The 17,600-nt window shown below is 41.5% G+C and overlaps 1 protein-coding gene across 3 annotated transcripts in view; it reads right to left on the reverse strand.

Moving 5' to 3' along the window:
• Positions 1-2,686: 2,686 nt before the first annotated feature.
• LOC129840012 (copine-3-like) overlaps positions 2,687-17,600 on the reverse strand; it is a 79,919-nt gene continuing 65,005 nt past the window's right edge. For all 3 annotated transcript variants that reach the window (XM_055907816.1, XM_055907825.1, XM_055907807.1), the window contains exons 11-16: positions 17,155-17,288; positions 16,585-16,639; positions 16,440-16,491; positions 9,033-9,166; positions 6,606-6,842; positions 2,687-6,355 (exon numbers count right to left, since the gene is read on the reverse strand). In XM_055907816.1, coding sequence (XP_055763791.1) covers positions 6,242-6,355; positions 6,606-6,842; positions 9,033-9,166; positions 16,440-16,491; positions 16,585-16,639; positions 17,155-17,288 — 726 coding nt within the window. In that variant the 3' untranslated portion in view covers positions 2,687-6,241. The remainder of the gene's footprint in view (positions 6,356-6,605; positions 6,843-9,032; positions 9,167-16,439; positions 16,492-16,584; positions 16,640-17,154; positions 17,289-17,600) is intronic.

The raw sequence follows: 17,600 nt of genomic DNA on the forward strand, positions 1-17,600 counted from the left end.
TAACTGTATTTTGTATACATTATTTGCTAACATAGGTAGCCCTACAGATATGGCATATAGGATATACACTTAGTCTCGTGGCATTCAAAGGGACGTTTCTTTTCATCTGCAAACAGGCTTTCCATATCTGATCATAGAAAACAAAGAAATAGGCTTCATTACTCAAATTAGACAGCACTGAATATTATGTTGCTATTATCTAAGTTTTCCACTCTAGGGATTGGAACTGGAGAATCTTTTCATAATGTCCTCCCACAAAATGACCTGCCCTATCCAGTAGCCTACATTCTCCCTTTTGACAGCTGGAGCTGCAATTTCACCCTCTTCCATGGCTTATCCACAATTGAATTTGGATAGGTAGCTAATAGAAAGTCAGCTAGCTGATGGCATTTCATTCACTTGGCTAAACAGTAAGTAAAGTTAGCCTACAGTAGCCAGATAGCTAGCTAATAGGTTTCTTTTTACATATTTTTTTATTTAATTACTTGAATAGGTTCTCCCACTGCCTCTTTAAATCTTAGCTTCTTAACAAGCTTATTCGTATGCTTTTTAAACATTAAATCATTGTCAATCCAAATACCAAGGTATTTGTATGCAGGGTCTTGTTCGATTATAGAACCATCTGATGAGTGAAGATGTTATCTTAACGGAACTTGAAAACATGCATTTAGTTTTGCCCGTATTAAGCACAATCAGTTAAGGCTTCCGTACAGCTGCAAAATCAGATTCTAGTCTTGTCATATCCAGGTCAGCAGTCGGGGCAATTGCGTACATAATAATATCATCCGCATATAGATGAAATGTATTTTTTTGTTTACATATTGATCAATAGCATTAATATAAATGGTGAAAAGAACAGGTCCTAGTAGTGACACCTGCAGAACACCTTTATGTACTTCAAACTTAACCTCAATCACGATGGCCTGAGTTCTGTCACTAAGATAATCATATGACCATGACCAACAGTATCAAACACTTGACAGGTCCAAAAACAAGGCAGCACAATTCATTTTAGTTTCTAAAGCATTGACAATATCATTAACTAATGTGGTTGCTGTGCACTGGCCTAAACCCAGATTGATTTATATTCAATATACCATGCTCAGATAAAAAGAGCTTATTACTTACTTGTGAATCTTAGTTAGACATGGAAGCCTGGAGATGGGACGTTAATTATCAATATTATCCCCGCCCTTGGAATGGCAGTACATATGCCGTTTTCCCTGCTTTAGGAATATATCTTAAGATATGGGGTACTGAGCAAGCATACCCGGTTCCAATTGGTCAGCCCCTGTGGATTTCTTTGGCAACTTTCTGTGAATTGCCAAAATGCTAAAACTTCACTACCTGTCAAGGTTGTCAATGTCGTTCTCCTCCTCAGACGAGGAGGAGCATGGATCGGACCAAGATGCTGAGTAGGAGGTATTCATGATTTTAATGGCAAACCAACAAACACTACAAATTAACAAAACAACAAACGGGACTAACCTGCAACAGTCATGTGTGGCCCAAACGCTAACACAGGAAACAAACACCCACAAAACACCAGTGAAACCCTGGCTGCCTTAGTATGACTCTCAATCAGAGACAAACGATACACACCTGTCTCTAATTGAGAATCATACCAGGCCGAACACAAAACCCCACATAGAAATAGAAAACATAGACTGCCCACCCAACACTCACGCCCTGACCAATAAAGACATAAAACAAGAGAAAACAGGTCAGGAACGTGACACTACCATTTTCTGAGTTCATCTGCAAAATTCCAAATCAGCATTTAGCTCAGAGTAGAGCTAGACGCTCTTTCAAAAAATAAAACGCATCATTGATGGCATTTTTGTCCGTAATGGGGCGAGTCTGAATGAATTTGTTGGAGCAGAGGAAGCACAATCCTTCAGAGATTTGCCAGATTCCCCTTACCATCAGAAAGAGTACTTACATAATAAATCAGCCATACATTGATTCCTCAGATGCCTAAAAGATCGCCAATCCAGGCCTATGTTCCTGGCAATATTTCTCTTACGAATGTCTTCAGATAATTCAGGAGTGAACCAGGCATTCGATCTACTTTTAACTGATGTTTTGAAAGGGGCATGGTTATCTAGTGTTGAAGACATTTACAAAAAAGCTTAAAGCTAAATCAGGTTCATGGACTATGGAGTTTGAGTTCATAAATAGGAAAGAGTAGTCCTACCTACAGCATTTCAACTAATTACAAAAAATGGAAGCAGTGGCCTCCCAAGTGGCACAGTGCTAGCTAGATTCTGGGTTCGAGTCCAGGCTTTGTTGCAGCCGGTCGTGACTGGGAGACCCATAGGGCGGCGCACATTGGGCCCAGCATCGTCTGGGTTAGGGGAGGGTTTGGCCGGCAGGGATGTCCTTGTCCCAACGTGCACTAGCGACTCCTGTGGTGGGTCGGGGGCAGTGCACGCTGACACTGTCGCCAGATGTACGGTGTTTCCTCCGACACATTGGTGCGGCTGGCTTCCAGGTTAAGTGGGCATTGTGTCAAGAGGCAGTGCAGCTTGGCTGGGTTATGTTTCGGAGGACGCACGGCTCTCTGCCTTCGCCTCTCCCGTGTCCGTACGAGAGTTGCAGCGATGAGACAAGACTAACTACCAATTGGATACCACAAAATTGGGGAGAAAAAAGGGGTAAAAAAATTCCTACAAAACCAGGCAAATCATTTAGAAATATGGATTTATTTCAGAATGCAAAAAACATGTTGCAAAAAGCTATATTTCAGAAAGGATGATAACGAAAGCATTCTAAATATAATTGGCTGAATGTTGGTATGGCTAGGCTTAGATAAAGTTATGGTCTCTTGGTTACAATGATATTTCATTTTTATATAATTTGTTTTGGCTCCTTAATTAAGTATCTGATAAGATAAAACACTTGACAACTGTTTGGCATTAAGTTAGAAAGTGTGTTTTTTCTAATCTAAATGGCACATATACAGCAAGACGGTGATGGTAGCATAACGAAGACAAAATCAATCCCATGGCCCTGTGTAACCCAAACAATGTGGGGCAAGAACAAAAAATTAAGATTCTGTTCAAATGTGTAGATTACACCCAAATCCACTTCTTTGGCCTCAAAAGCACATTACTAGATTCATGGCATACAGAGATTCATGGCATACAGAGAACTCATTTTTGTAAATAATAAAATAAAAATAGAACATTTGTCTTAATTATAATTGCAGACCACATTTAGGAAAGAGACCCCTTTGAAAAACAGCCATCATTAGGTAGTCTCATTGTCTCAGAGTATAAGGTTGTTTAATATTAAAAAAAAAAAAAAAAAAAAAAACTAATTATTGTCAATTATCTAAACTCAGAGTTTTTCATATTCACATATTGTAGAGGAGACCCTATTTTACAAAATCTGTGGTGTTTGTGTTGTCCCCACCATCGGTTGTGACACAGCACACTTGATAACAGGGAGGGTGTAATTTAAAAGAGAAATATAATTCCTAGATTGGACCTATCCCTTCAGACCACTGCAATTTAGCTGGTACGTCATAGGTATTAAATAGAATTTACATTTTAACGTCCAACTATTACCACAAAGATGGCTGCCGGTTCTCACACCGATGAATGGGACTGTCTAATTCCAGCAGGACTCAACGAGGTCCAGCGCTTGCTGGTTTTCTGTTCTACTGGAATTTATTACACACACACCTGGAGTCCCAGGTCAGAGTTTAGTTTGAGCGGTCTATTCGATCATCTATATTTCTACGATTAACACATTTCCTATAGAACCCTCAAACTCAACTCTGGATCTCAAAGACAGTTCCACTGTATTTTTTCATTGTTCATTGTTCCTAATCAGTGATTGATTTAGACCTGGGACAGCAGGTGTGTGGAATTCATTATCATGTATAACAGAACACCAGCAGGCTCCGGACCTTGTAGGGTGAGTTGAATACCCCTGCTATAGAAGATTGTTTTAAATAATATTGTCAATGGATATTCCTGTTCATGTCAACATTGTCTGATGGGTGGACCTGCAACAATTTTTATGGTACCATTTGGAAGTTGAAATGTTAATTCACATTTTAGTATTGTACTGTATTTAAAGAGTATACTGCGTTTCAACCAATGGTGGGCATAACACAAACACCTAATTTGATGTGAAATAGGGTATAAACTACAGCATAACACAAGAAAAACACGTTGTTTTGTTAATTAACATCAAAAGGTATAAAAAACAACAACCCTGATAATAATATGGTGTTCAAATGGGGGTAGTAAACAATTTGTGAGAAGTTCTACAGCACTACTCTAAGGCACATTTTATTTATCTTCGGTACAAAACTTTAGCAATCCATAGCATGCCGATTAATATGATTTAGCATACATTTCTAATTAATCTCCAGCATGAGAATACCATTCTAAATTGGATACGTTACAAAAGTCAAAATGTTATCATTACTGGAGCCACATCAGTTTTGTTTCACAGCTAGCTCGCTAGAGATTTAGAGTTAGCTAGCTACCAATCCTATTGCTACCTATACTGTAGCGTCATGCATCCAAAAATGACTTTGTCTCCAGTTATTTTGGCATTTGTGACGTATACACTAAGCATATTAAGTGCAAGGTGGTGTATAATACCAGCTCTCATAATGTGACATACACTATCATAAAAAACTACATTGCATAAAGGTTAATAAGCAGTGCAAAAAGTCGTGCACAAGTATTCAAGTTTGAGTGGTGGAATACCGAGTGATGGAGTGATAATGGGCATGATGTAATAAACACAATTAGGAAATGAAGATGTTTGCACTGATAACGTAGAATCACCCTGCCTAACCTCTATAACAGAGGAAGCGTCTTTGCAATGAAAATAAAGAGAAGTATCCCCTAAGGAAAAAAAGTAGGCTACAAACAAACGAATACTGCTAAGAAACACATTATTGCGTTAAAGTCTGAGGTTCTAAATTGGAGTTTGGTATAGTTCCAAAGAGATTCTGACTTGCAACACGTGAACATGCACAAGATACAAAACGAATGCAGCCACTTCAAACTCGAAAATCCAAATTTGAAGATGGCCAGACTTCCAATACGGGATTTGAAAGGCTGGCCACAAAAGGCGTCCGCATGCTTCCCATCCGAAACAGTTCGGTATAGTGTGTGTGCATATATTAGGACGACATTGACTTTTTTTGTTCGTTTTGGTCTTCAGCAAGGTTTTTTTTCTGTTCGCACAAAAAAAAAACCTTGGACGCAAGCTGAATTTCAGTAGCCGAAGTCTACACCCCTTCGTCTGTCATTCAACGAATTAAAATTTGACAGATTTCTTCAGTTATCTTAGATTATTTCTGACTATTTTGAGGAAGCGTATACTGGCTACGGAGTCTCATGTTGTACAAACAGTACCATCGCTGCTTTTTTTCAAGCGAAGGTCTTTTAAAGGAGTATGTAAGCACACTCGTTCAGTTCACCTAGCCGATTTCTGCTAGGTGCCAGCCGAACCAAAGCATGCAGAAGCCTTTAGAAACATGTAACGTGCGGTGCATGCTCTAAGCATTTGTAGCCATTATTATTATTATTATTTTGAAGATGTACCACCAGTAACGCCTTGATCAGACCTACAGCATCATTGCATCAATGCTGCATAATCAATTCTGGAGGTCAAACTTTTTTCATTACGTAATACAATTGTTTTACTGGATGTGCACAACAAAAGTTCAACATTCACCCTTTGTTACTATTTCCGTCAAGTCTACAAATACAATTTAATGGATAAATCCACGTATGCGCCACACAGAACGCACTGCAACTGCCTCTGCAACACAATGTGTTTGTGTACCAAAACGCAAATAATCTCTTGGTCTGATCGAGGAGTTCAAACTTTATTTGTTACGCGAGTAGCCTACTTTATTTCATCAAATGTTTTGAAGCTGCATTTCACAAAATGCATTATTTTAGCTTTATTTAAAGCTCTCCTTTCCACTATTTTTTTAACATCACCCTTCTTGAACTCCTTGTTACTTCCAGAGGAATGAAAGAAGAATATCTGAAGCAGCAAAGAATGAGAAATATCTATGACTAGAAAAAAAGTATATATATATGGTCATAAGTGGCATCAAAAGGCAAAATGAGCATTGACAGTGAAATCATTTCAGGATTTTCACATCCGATAGTGGGCATACTCATAACCCTGTGTGGTGGGGTGTGCTGGCTCCCTCAAGTGGCTAGGAATGCAAAGTGCTGCATTTCTGCTTGCTCCACTAAGCTTTGAGGGCAGGAATGTTGACTGGATCCAGTTTCAGCATCTTGAAGTAGGACACAAGTTGATTGGGCACTTCAGCCAAGACACTCTGGGCGAGGGCTTCCTTAGGGGCCTGCAGAGGGCGGAAGGACAGTGAGAAGGAAAGAGCTCCAATAGCAGTGCAACAAAATATACAAATAAATTCAAGATAGGAAAGTATGTCAAATCTGTCAATATCTCGCCAAAGTGTTATGGAGCCACACTACCCACTGATACAGACTAAAGTGATGTACAGTTGTGAATCTTCTCAATTCCTCGCCAAACTGGTGTGGTACTGACAACACATTTCACAATGACACAACTGCAGATTAAAATAAACATACATTGGCAAACTGTCTGAAGGGAACAAACTGCACAATATCCCTGGTGACGGGCTCGCCACTTAGGGACTTGAGTACGCCGTCGTCTCCATCTAGCAGCTCCATGGCCTTGAAGTCTGCTTCACCCACCCCGATGATGATGATGGACATGGGCAGCCGTGAGGCCTTGACGATGGCATCCCGGGTCTGGTCCAGGTCCGTGATCTCGCCATCGGTGATGATTAGCAGGACAAAGTATTGCTGAGGGAAGTTAAGAGGACAGAAAAGTTTGTTTAAATTTGATTTAGTTTGAAATGAACACAAATGCGCTAGACATGGCAAATCTTCCTGCTTTCCACTGTGTTCATTCTGACCAAGACACTTTTTCATAACTGTTGAGTAGGCTTGTATTGTAAATGTCTGATTTGTATCATGTTTGTACACAGTGCCTTCGGAAAGTATTCAGACCCCTTGACTTTCCACATTTTGTTACGTTACAGCCTTATTCTAAAATTGATTAAACTGTGTTTTTTCTCTCAATCTACACATAATACCCCATTATGACAAAGCAAAACCAGCTTTAGACATTTTTTCAAACTTAAAATATATTCTGACATATCACATTTACACCAATTCATTCAAGGGTATTTTTTTTAAAACAATTTTCTACATTATAGAATAATAGTGAAGACATTAACGCATATGGAATCATGTAGTAACCAAAGTGTTAAACAAATGAAAATATATTTTATATTTGAGATTCTTCAAAGTAGCCACCTTTTGCCTTGACAGCTTTGCACTCTCTTGGCATTCTCTCAACCAGAGGTAGTCACCTGGAATGCATTTCAATTAACAGGTGTGCCTTAACTTAATTTGTGGAATTTCTTTCCTTATGTGTTTGATCCAATCACTTGTGTTGTGACAAGGTAAGGTTGGTATACAGAAATTAGCCCTATTTGGTAAAAGACCAAATCCATATTATGGCAAGAACGGCTCACATTTTTATTTATTTAACTAGGAAATGAAGAAAAATTCTGGTTATCAAGGAGCAAAGTTTTGACACGTTTTTTTTTTTTAATTAAGAGACGAGCTTAGTTCTCTTTACTGACCATAACTACCGCTTGCACGACGAGGAGTTTCTCACACGACTGGCCAATCTGGGTGATGTTTTTTCTCACCTGAATGATCTGAATCTAGGATTACAGGGACTCTCCGCAACTATATTCAATGTGCGGGACAAAATTGAGGCTATGATTAAGAAGTTGGAGCTCTTTTCTGCCTGCATTAACAAGGACAAGACACAGGTCTTTCCATCATTGTATGATTTTTTGGTGTGCAAATTAACAAGCTTACGGACAATGTCAAATGTGAAACAGCGAAGCACTTGAGTTGGGTGCGCAATTACGCAGGTACTTTCCTGAAACGGATGACACAAACAACTGGATTCGTTATCCCTTTCATGCCCTGCCTCCAGTCCACTTACCGATATCTGTGAAAATGTAATTTAAATCAGAAGCCACTGCCAGATTTCTTGATTGGGCTGCGCTCAGAGTATCCTGCCTTGGCAAGACACTGATGCCCTTTGCAACCACGTACCTATGCGAGTGTGGATTCTCAGCCCTCACTAGCATGAAAACTAAATACAGGCACAGACTGTGTGTGGAAAATGATTTAAGACACTCTCTCCAATACAACATTGCAGTTATGTGCATCTTTTCAAGCACACCATTCTCATTAACCTGTAGTGAGTTATTCACAATGTTCGATTAACAAATGAGGTTTTATACGTAAGATGGTTAAATAAAAGAGCAAAATTATTGATTATTATTATTTGTGCCCTGTGTCACTTCCCACGAGCAGGGTTGTGACAAAAACAAATTCTTATGTTTAATAAATGCATTGTATAGTGTGTGTGTGTGTGTGTGTGTGTGTGTGTGGGGACGCAACTGGAGGTTGGGAACCACTGCTGTAGAGCATCTTCTGTTTCCAGGTGTCAAAGTTATCTATAAAGAGTGATTTCAACAGAGCTACAGTAATCTTTTAGCCAAGTGTGTAATGCCAGTAGCCTGCTGAATCTTTCACACTCGTGGGCCAATAGAGCTGCCAATGACAACAGCTGGGGCAATGGCGGAGGAGGTGGTTTTGCAAACCCCTCAAGGATCGAAGGGCGGTGGGGCCCAATGGACCCGAGCCAGCTGTAGTATCCTTTGTGGATGATGAATGGGCCGAAGTCCTTCCTGGAGCCCACCCCTCTTTATTCATGTTTTTGTTTAGTCTGATGTTTTTTTGTTTAATTTCTACAATTGTAAAGCGACTTTGGGTCCTTGAAAAGCGCTATACAAGTCTCATGTATTATATTGTTATAGTCTATTTTAAAAGGTAAGCCGAAAAAGTGAAGATAACCTTTAATGAGATGGAGGGGAAGAGGTGTTGCCTGTGGTCTAGACTCACCGATGCGTTGTTCTGCTGTGCCGCCCCTGACGCGATGCCTGCCACGTGGTTGATTATGGGGGAGAAGTTGGTGGGACCGTAGAGCTTCACCTGAGGTAGGGCCATGCGGTAGGCCTCCACAATCCCCTGGACCCCTGCAACACACAGGGCCACAGTTTGAGCTTGAACTGGTGTATATACTGTAGGTCAGTGATACTCAAAATACTATTTGGGAAGGTTCAATCACGCACATTTCCTAGGCGGCAACGGTCTGGATGGATATTGTAATTTATTGTACATTTTATGACTTGGGTTACATGTTTTTGCTTAACATTTTTGAGGAATTGTGGTAAATACATCAAATGAGACTAATTCGATATTTCAATGAATTAAAAACAAAAAAAATATTTTGATTTTGAAAATGTGCCTTACAGTGCAGGAATTTGTACAGTAGGCTACTGCTATTTTAGTACAACATTAAACTTGACTGAAAATATGCAAAGAAAGTGCAAAGTTGTGACATTGCTGAAGAACAAAGTGGTTGCATAGTTATCTGTATGACAAAGGTACACTGAACCAATGGCCTTCAACGGACAAGGACTTAACTTCTCTAGGATAGGGGGCAGCATTTGGAATTTTGGATGAAATGCATGCCCAAATTAAACTGCCTGCATCTAGGGCCCAGAATATGATATGCATATAACTGGTAGATTTGGATAGAAAACACTCTAAAGTTTCCAAAACTGTTAAAATAGTGTCTGTGAGTATAACAAAACTGATTTGGCAGGCGAAAACCTGATTTTGTAGTTTTCTATTCAATGCCAATACAGTATCCATTGACTTAGGACTCAAATTGCAGTTTCTATGCCTTCCACTAGATGTCAACAGTCTTCAGGAATTGTTTCAGGCTTGTATTCTGAAAAATGAAGAAGTAAGAGCAGTCTGAATGAGTGGACCCTGCCATGTCACAGAGCTTTTTCCTGCGCCAGACCGAGAGAGTGCGTTTCTTGTTTACCTTTTAAATTGACGACGTTATTGTCCGGTTGAAATATTATCGATTATTTAGGCTAAAAACAACCTGAGGTTTGAATATAAACATCGTTTGACATGTTTCTATGAACTTTACGGATACAATTTGGATTTTTTTGTCTTCCTGTTTTGACTGCGTTTGAGCCTTTGGATTACTGAAGAAAACGCGAACAAAACTGAGGTTTTTGGGTATAAAGAGACTTTATCGAACAAAAGGAACATTTATTGAGTAAATTAATGTCTGCTGAGTGCAACCATATGAAGATCAAAAGTAATGGATTCATTTTATCTCTAAATTGTGTAACTGTTCTACCTGGCTGGCTACTGTTTGTAATGATTTGTCTAGTGGGCTATGTTCTCAAATAATCTTAAGGTATGCTTTCGCCGCAAAGCATTTTTATTTTATTTTTATTTTTTTTAAATCTGACACCGTGGTTGGATTCACAAGCAGTTAATCTTTAAACCTATGTAAAATATGTTTTGTTTTCTGAATTTTTATAATGAGTATTTCTGTATTTGGCGCCCAGCAGTTTCACTGGCTGTTGAAGAGGTGGGACGCTACCATCTCACGTGCCCAAGAGAGGTTAAAGGGATAGTTCATCCAAAATATATGTTTGGGTCAAATGTCTCTTACCTTGAGATGTGTGTAGGCCAGAACACAATAATCTGTTTTGCCAAAGCCAGGAGTTAGCATGATTAGCATTGTCCACAAATATGAATGTAATCCATGGTACCGATGTTAGCAAAGCTGCATTAGGAGAAATTTCCTAAAAAACACTCAACTAAATTTGGTAGTTAGTGGAGTTTGCAGGGATTTGTTTACGTGCATACTGATGAAATAATTGCTGGAATTTTGTTACTCAAAACAACCCATTTTCTTCTGTAGTCTCACATCACATCTGTTTCTGTTGTTTGCTTTAACATGGACAATACAGTTGTATTGCATTGTAATTTGAATCTTCCATTGGGATCTCAGACATAGTTTAATCAAGCCAGGGGTGTGAATCTATCAGACCATTGGAATATTACTGCAAAAATAACTACATTCCCGTGGGGAAAATAACATGAAAAGGTTCTTAGAGTATCAACGCTACCAAACAGTTTAAGGAGCTTGCAATGCAGCTTTGCCAACATCAGTACCATGGATTACATTCATTTTTGGACAATGCTAATAAGGCTAACTCATTATGGCAGTGGCAAAAGGAAACAACTAATTATTGTGGATGCTGTCACTCGTGGTCTACAGACAACTCAAGGTAAGAGGAATTTGGCCCAAACATTTTAGATGAACTATTGCTTTAACAGTGGCAGTCAATATGCTTTGAAGTGATTGCAATGCATTAGAAAAGGGATTGGAAAGTTTAGGAAAACATCAGGGATGACAATCTGTGTATTATCTTCTGTGGAGAATCAATTCACATCCCCCAGTCATTCTCTGGATGTGTCACACTCCCTTATAACGAGTCCTGCAAAGCTTATGAGTGTCGTAGATGGAAACAGAAGACTAATTTGTACATAATACTGCTGCTACTGTCTCTTATGTACAAAAAAAGCATCTGAATATCAGAACAGCGATTACTCGCCTTGAACTGGACAACTATTTTTTCTTTAATGAGTTTGATGAGGGATTTACTGCAGACACCCAAACAGGCCCTCATACCTGTCATTCGCAGGAGCTAAATTAATTCTATGCTTGCTTCGAGGCGTGTAACACTGAAACATGCATGAGAGGATCAGCTGTTCCGGAAAACTGTGTGATCACGCTCTCCGCAGCCGATGTGAGTAAGACCTTTAAACAGGTCAACATTCACAAGGAGATTGGGGTGCCTTGTGAGGATCCAGCGACGAGTGCCTAATCTGCCTTTGCCATCGGTACTATTGGCCAACGTACAATCGCTGGATAATAAAGTAGACGAACTACAAGAACGTATATCCTACCAATGGGACATTAAAAACGGTAATATCTTGGCTGAGTCGTGGCTGAACAACATGAATACCATACAGCATCGGCAAGATAGAACAGCCACCTCTGGTAAGACAAGGGGTGGCGGTCTATGTACACTGCTCAAAAAAATAAAGGGAACACTAAAATAACACATCCTAGATCTGAATGAATTAAATATTCTTATTAAATACTTTTTTCTTTACATAGTTAAATGTGCTGACAACAAAATCACACTAAAATTATCAATGGAAATCAAATTTATCAACCCATGGAGGTCTGGATTTGGAGTCACACTCAAAATTAAAGTGGAAAACCACACTACAGGCTGATCCAACTTTGATGTAATGTCCTTAGAACAAGTCAAAATGAGGCTCAGTAGTGTGTGTGGCCTCCACGTGCCTGTATGACCCCCTACAACGCCTGGGCATGCTCCTGATGAGGTGGCGGATGGTCTCCTGAGGGATCTCCTCCCAGACCTGGACTAAAGCATCCGCCAACTCCTGGACAGTCTGTGGAGCAACGTGGCGTTGGTGGATGGAGCGAGACATGATGTCCCAGATGTGCTCAATTGGATTCAGGTCTGGGGAACGGGCGGGCCAGTCCATAGCATCAATGCCTTCCTCTTGCAGGAACTGCTGACACACTCCAGCCACATGAGGTCTAGCATTGTCTTGCATTAGGAGGAACCCAGGGCCAACCGCACCAGCATATGGTCTCACAAGGGGTCTGAGGATCTCATCTCGGTACCTAATGGCAGTCAGGCTACCTCTGACGAGCACATGGAGGGCTGTGCGGCCCCCCCAAAGAAATGCCACCCCACACCATGACGGACCCACCGCCAAACCGGTCATGCTGGAGGATGTTGCAGGCAGCAGAACGTTCTTCACGGCGTCTCCAGACTCTCACGTCTGTCACATGTGCGTGTGAACCTGCTTTCATCTGTGAAGAGCACAGGGCGCCAGTGGCAAATTTGCCAATCTTGGTGTTCTCTGGCAAATGCCAAACATCCTGCACGGTGTTGGGCTGTAAGCACAACCCCCACCTGTGGACGTCGGGCCCTCATACCACCCTCATGGAATCTGTTTCTGACCGTTTGAGCAGACACATGCACATTTGTGGCCTGCTGGAGGTCATTTTGCAGGGCTCTGGCAGTGCACCTCCTTGCACAAAGGAGGAGGTAGCGGTCCTGCTGCTGGGTTGTTGCCCTCCTACGGCCTCCTCCACGTCCCCTGATGTACTGGCCTGTCTCCTGGTAGCGCCTCCATGCTCTGGACACTATGCTGACAGACACAGCAAACCTTCTTGCCACAGCTCGCATTGATGTGCCACCCTGGATGAGCTGCACTACCTGAGCCACTTGTGTGGGTTGTAGACTCCGTCTCATGCTACCACTAGAGTGAAAGCACCGCCAGCATTCAAAAGTGACCAAAACATCAGCCAGGAAGCATAGGAACTGAGAAGTGGTCTGTGGTCACCACCTGCAGAACCACTCCTTTATTGGGGGTGTCTTGCTAATTGCCTATAATTTCCACCTTTTGTCTATTCCATTTGCACAACAGCATGTGAAATTTATTGTCAATCAGTGTTGCTTCCTAAGTGGACAGTTTGATTTCACAGAAGTGTGATTGACTTGGAGTTACATTGTGTTTTTTAAGTGTTCCCTTTATTTTTTTGAGCAGTGTATATTTGTAAATAACAGCTGGTGCACGATATCTAAGGACGTCTCAAGGTTTTGCTCACCTAAGGTAGAGTAACTCATAAGACGTAGACCACACTATCTACCAAGAGAGTTTATTTATATTCTTCGTAGCTGTCTATTTACCACCACAAACCGATGCTGGTGCTAAAACCACACTCAATGAGCTGTATACCGCCATAAGCAAACAGGAAAATGCTCATCCAGAGGTGGCGCTCCTAGTGGACGGGGACTTTAATGCTGGGAAACTTCAATCCGTTTTACCTCATCTCTATCAGCATGTTAAATGTGCAACCAGAGGGGGGGGGGGGGTTTAAAAAAAACTGTAAGCCACCTTTACTCCACACAGAGACATGTACAAAGCTATCCATCACCCTCCATTTGGCAGATCTGACCATAATTCTATCCTCCTGATTACAAGCAAAAATGAAAGCAGGATGCACCAGTGACAAGATCAATAAGAAAGTGGTCAGATGAAGCAGATTTTTTTTTTTTTTTTTTTTTTTTACCATTATTTTACCAGGTAAGTTGACTGAGAACACGTTCTCATTTGCAGCAACGACCTGGGGAATAGTTACAGGGGAGAGGGGGATGAATGAGCCAATTGTAAACTGGGGATTATTAGGTGACCATGATGGTTTGAGGGCCAGATTGGGAATTTAGCCAGGACACCGGGGTTAACACCCCTACTCTTACGATAAGTGCCATGGGATCTTTAATGACCTCAGAGAGTCAGGACACCCGTTTAACGTCCCATCCGAAAGACGGCACCCTACACAGGGCAGTGTCCCCAATCACTGCCCTGGGGCATTGGGATATTTTTTTTTAGACCAGAGGAAAGAGTGCCTCCTACTGGCCCTCCAACACCACTTCCAGCAGCATCTGGTCTCCCATCCAGGGCCTGACCAGGACCAACCCTGCTTAGCTTCAGAAGCAAGCCAGTAGTGGTATGCAGGGTGGTATGCTGCTGGCTAATGATGCTAAGCTACAGGACTGTTTTGCTAGCACAGACTTGAATATGTTTCGGGATTCTTCCGATTGAATTGAGGAGTACACCACAGTAGGTACTGGCTTCATCAATAAGTGCTTCGATGACGTCGTTCCCAGTGACTGCACGTACATACCCCAACCAGAAGCCATGGATTACAGGCAACATCCACGCTAAGCTAAAGGGTAGAGCTACCGCTTCCAAGGAGCGAGACTAACCCAGAAGCTTATAAGAATTCCCGCAATAATCTCCAACAAACCATCAAAACAGGCAAAGCGTCAATACAGGACTAAGATCGAATCGTACTTCACCGGCTCCGACGTGGCAGGGCTTGAAAACTATTACAGACAACAAAGGGAAGCACAGCCGAGAGCTCAAAGCTCATAACTAAGCTAAAGACCCTGGGAATAAACACCTCCCTCTGCAACTGGATCCTGGACTTCCTGACGGGCCACCCCCAGGTGGTAAGAGTAGGTAACAACACATCCGCCAGGCTGATCCTCAACATGGGGGCCCCTCAGGGCCCAGTCCCCTCCTGTTCTCCCTTTTCACTCATGACTGCATGGCCAGGCACGACTCCAACACCATCATTACATTTGCAGATGATAACAGTGGTATCACTGACAACGACGAGACGGCCAGGTCTCTGACCTCCCTATAGGCTGTGTTGTGCCAGGTAAACAACCTCTCCCTCAACGTTATCAAGACAAAAGGAGATGATTGCGGTCTACAGGAAAAGGAGGACCGAGCACGCCCCTATTCTCATCGACGGGGCTGTAGTGGCGCAGGTTGAGAGTTCCTTGCGTCCACATCACCAACAAACTAACATGGTCCAAGCACACCAAGACGTGTGTCGTGAAGAGGGCACAACAAAACCTATTCCCCCTCAGGAGACTGAAAAGATTTGTCATGGGTTCTCAGATCCTCAAAAGGTTCTACAGCTGCACCATTGAGAGCATCCTGATGGGTTGCATCACTGCCTGGTATGTCAACTGCTCGGCCTCCGACCGCAAGGCACAGAGGGTAGTGCGTATGGCCCAGTACATCACCCTAGTCATAGACTGTTCTCTCTGCTAACGCATGGCAAGCGGCACCGGAAGGCCAAGTCTAGGTCCAAGAGGCTTCTAAACAGCTTCTACCACCAAGCCATAAGACTCCTGAACATCTAATCAAATGGCTACCCAGACTATTTGCATTGTGCCCCCTCAGCTCCTGCTACTCTGTTTATCATCTATGCATAGTCACTTGAATAACTCTACCTACATGTACATATTACCTTGACTAACCGGTGCCCCCGCACATGTACCGGTACCCCCTGTACATAGCTTTACTATTGTTATTTTACTGCTGCTCTTTAACCATTTGTTTTCTTTTTTTAGGTATTTTTCTTAAAACTGCATTGTTGGTTAAGGGCATGTAAGCAAGCATTTCACGGTAAGGTCTACACCTGTTGTATTCGGCGCATGTGACAAAAACAATTTGATATTGGTGGTTACACACATAATCACGGTTCTAAGAACTAAGCTGCGCATTCGGTTGACAGAGGAAAATCAATTCGGTGTTGTTCGTATTGAGTATGGCCGCTGTAGGTTTATATGTTTCAAATGGCAAATAAATGAATGAATAAATCATTATGCATCTTGACCAACAACAGGTAGAGTATGGTTTAATTTAATCTAAACAGGTTAGATTAATAAACATGAGGTGATAGTCATGCTGATGGACATGGATAATATTAACATACACACTTCACAGAAGGGAAATATTTACCTTGACAGTAAGGATTACTTGGGTTGAAGTTCAGTGCAAATTCATGGGATACCTGCAGGGTTAATAACACAACAATTTACTAATTTATAAAACGTGTTTTCCTGAAATATTTACCCATGATTCTTTTATTTATTTTTTATCTAACCTTGAAGTCTGGGGGCACTTGAGCTCCAAATCCAAAGGCAGGGAAGAGTTTGTCACTGAGGAAGCGCATATAACTTGAGATTTGAGTAAACTATCACAATGACCATGAAAACAATGGAGGGATGTTGTCCACGCCTCAATACAAGAGAGTCACAGAGTAACAGGCCAAACCTGCCATGTTAGTCCATTTAGGTCCACGCCTCTATAGAAATAACAATTTTGTAATGATCCTCAGGGCTTAACATTTCCATGACCTAAATCTGCCCAACCAGGAAGTCAAGACATGTGCTCTTATTCATCTCAGTTGCTGTATTCAGATTCCCTTTGCCTCTCCCCCAAAATGTGCAGTTCCCTCTTCCTCTCATAAATTTAACAGCATTGGACTGGTGTCAGCATGGGCTGGAGAGCGTACCCACCATATTCGTTACACCAGATAATTTATTTTAAATGCGTGGGTGGTGAACAAGTGTACACTGAGGAGAAGGGTAGGGAATCTGAATTTAGCCATCTATTAAATCTACTCATGGTCTCTCCCTCTTCGGCGTTCTACTGAGCAGAAAGTTCTTCTTACGTGTCATAGTCCTGGACCACAAGGCCCACTGACCATGTGGCCGACAGGTACTGGTTCAGACCATCAGGACTCAGGTAATGCAGGGACTGTGGAGAGCGAGGGTCGCCGTTTGACCCAGTGAAGTCAATGCCCACCTTAGAAAAATATAGGAACCATGAGTGATGGTCCAACTGGTACAAAAAGCAATCCGGGAATGGTACTTTAAATTTTGGAATTTTATAGATCTAGCCATTGATTCTTAAAGAACTTGTAAATGCCTCTTGAGCTTAGTCTATTTGCCATACCACATCAGAACCACAAATATAAGCTTGTTTTAATCAATTGTTTGTAATTGCTGTAAAATATGTACTCTATTTTGAGAGTGGTTACATTTCTCCAGACCCATCCCTCAGCCTTTTACATTTGACATTTAAGTAATTTAGCAGACACTCTTATTCAGAGCGATT

This window comes from Salvelinus fontinalis, chromosome 3 (assembly GCF_029448725.1).
Source record: "Salvelinus fontinalis isolate EN_2023a chromosome 3, ASM2944872v1, whole genome shotgun sequence".
NCBI lineage: Eukaryota > Metazoa > Chordata > Actinopteri > Salmoniformes > Salmonidae > Salvelinus > Salvelinus fontinalis.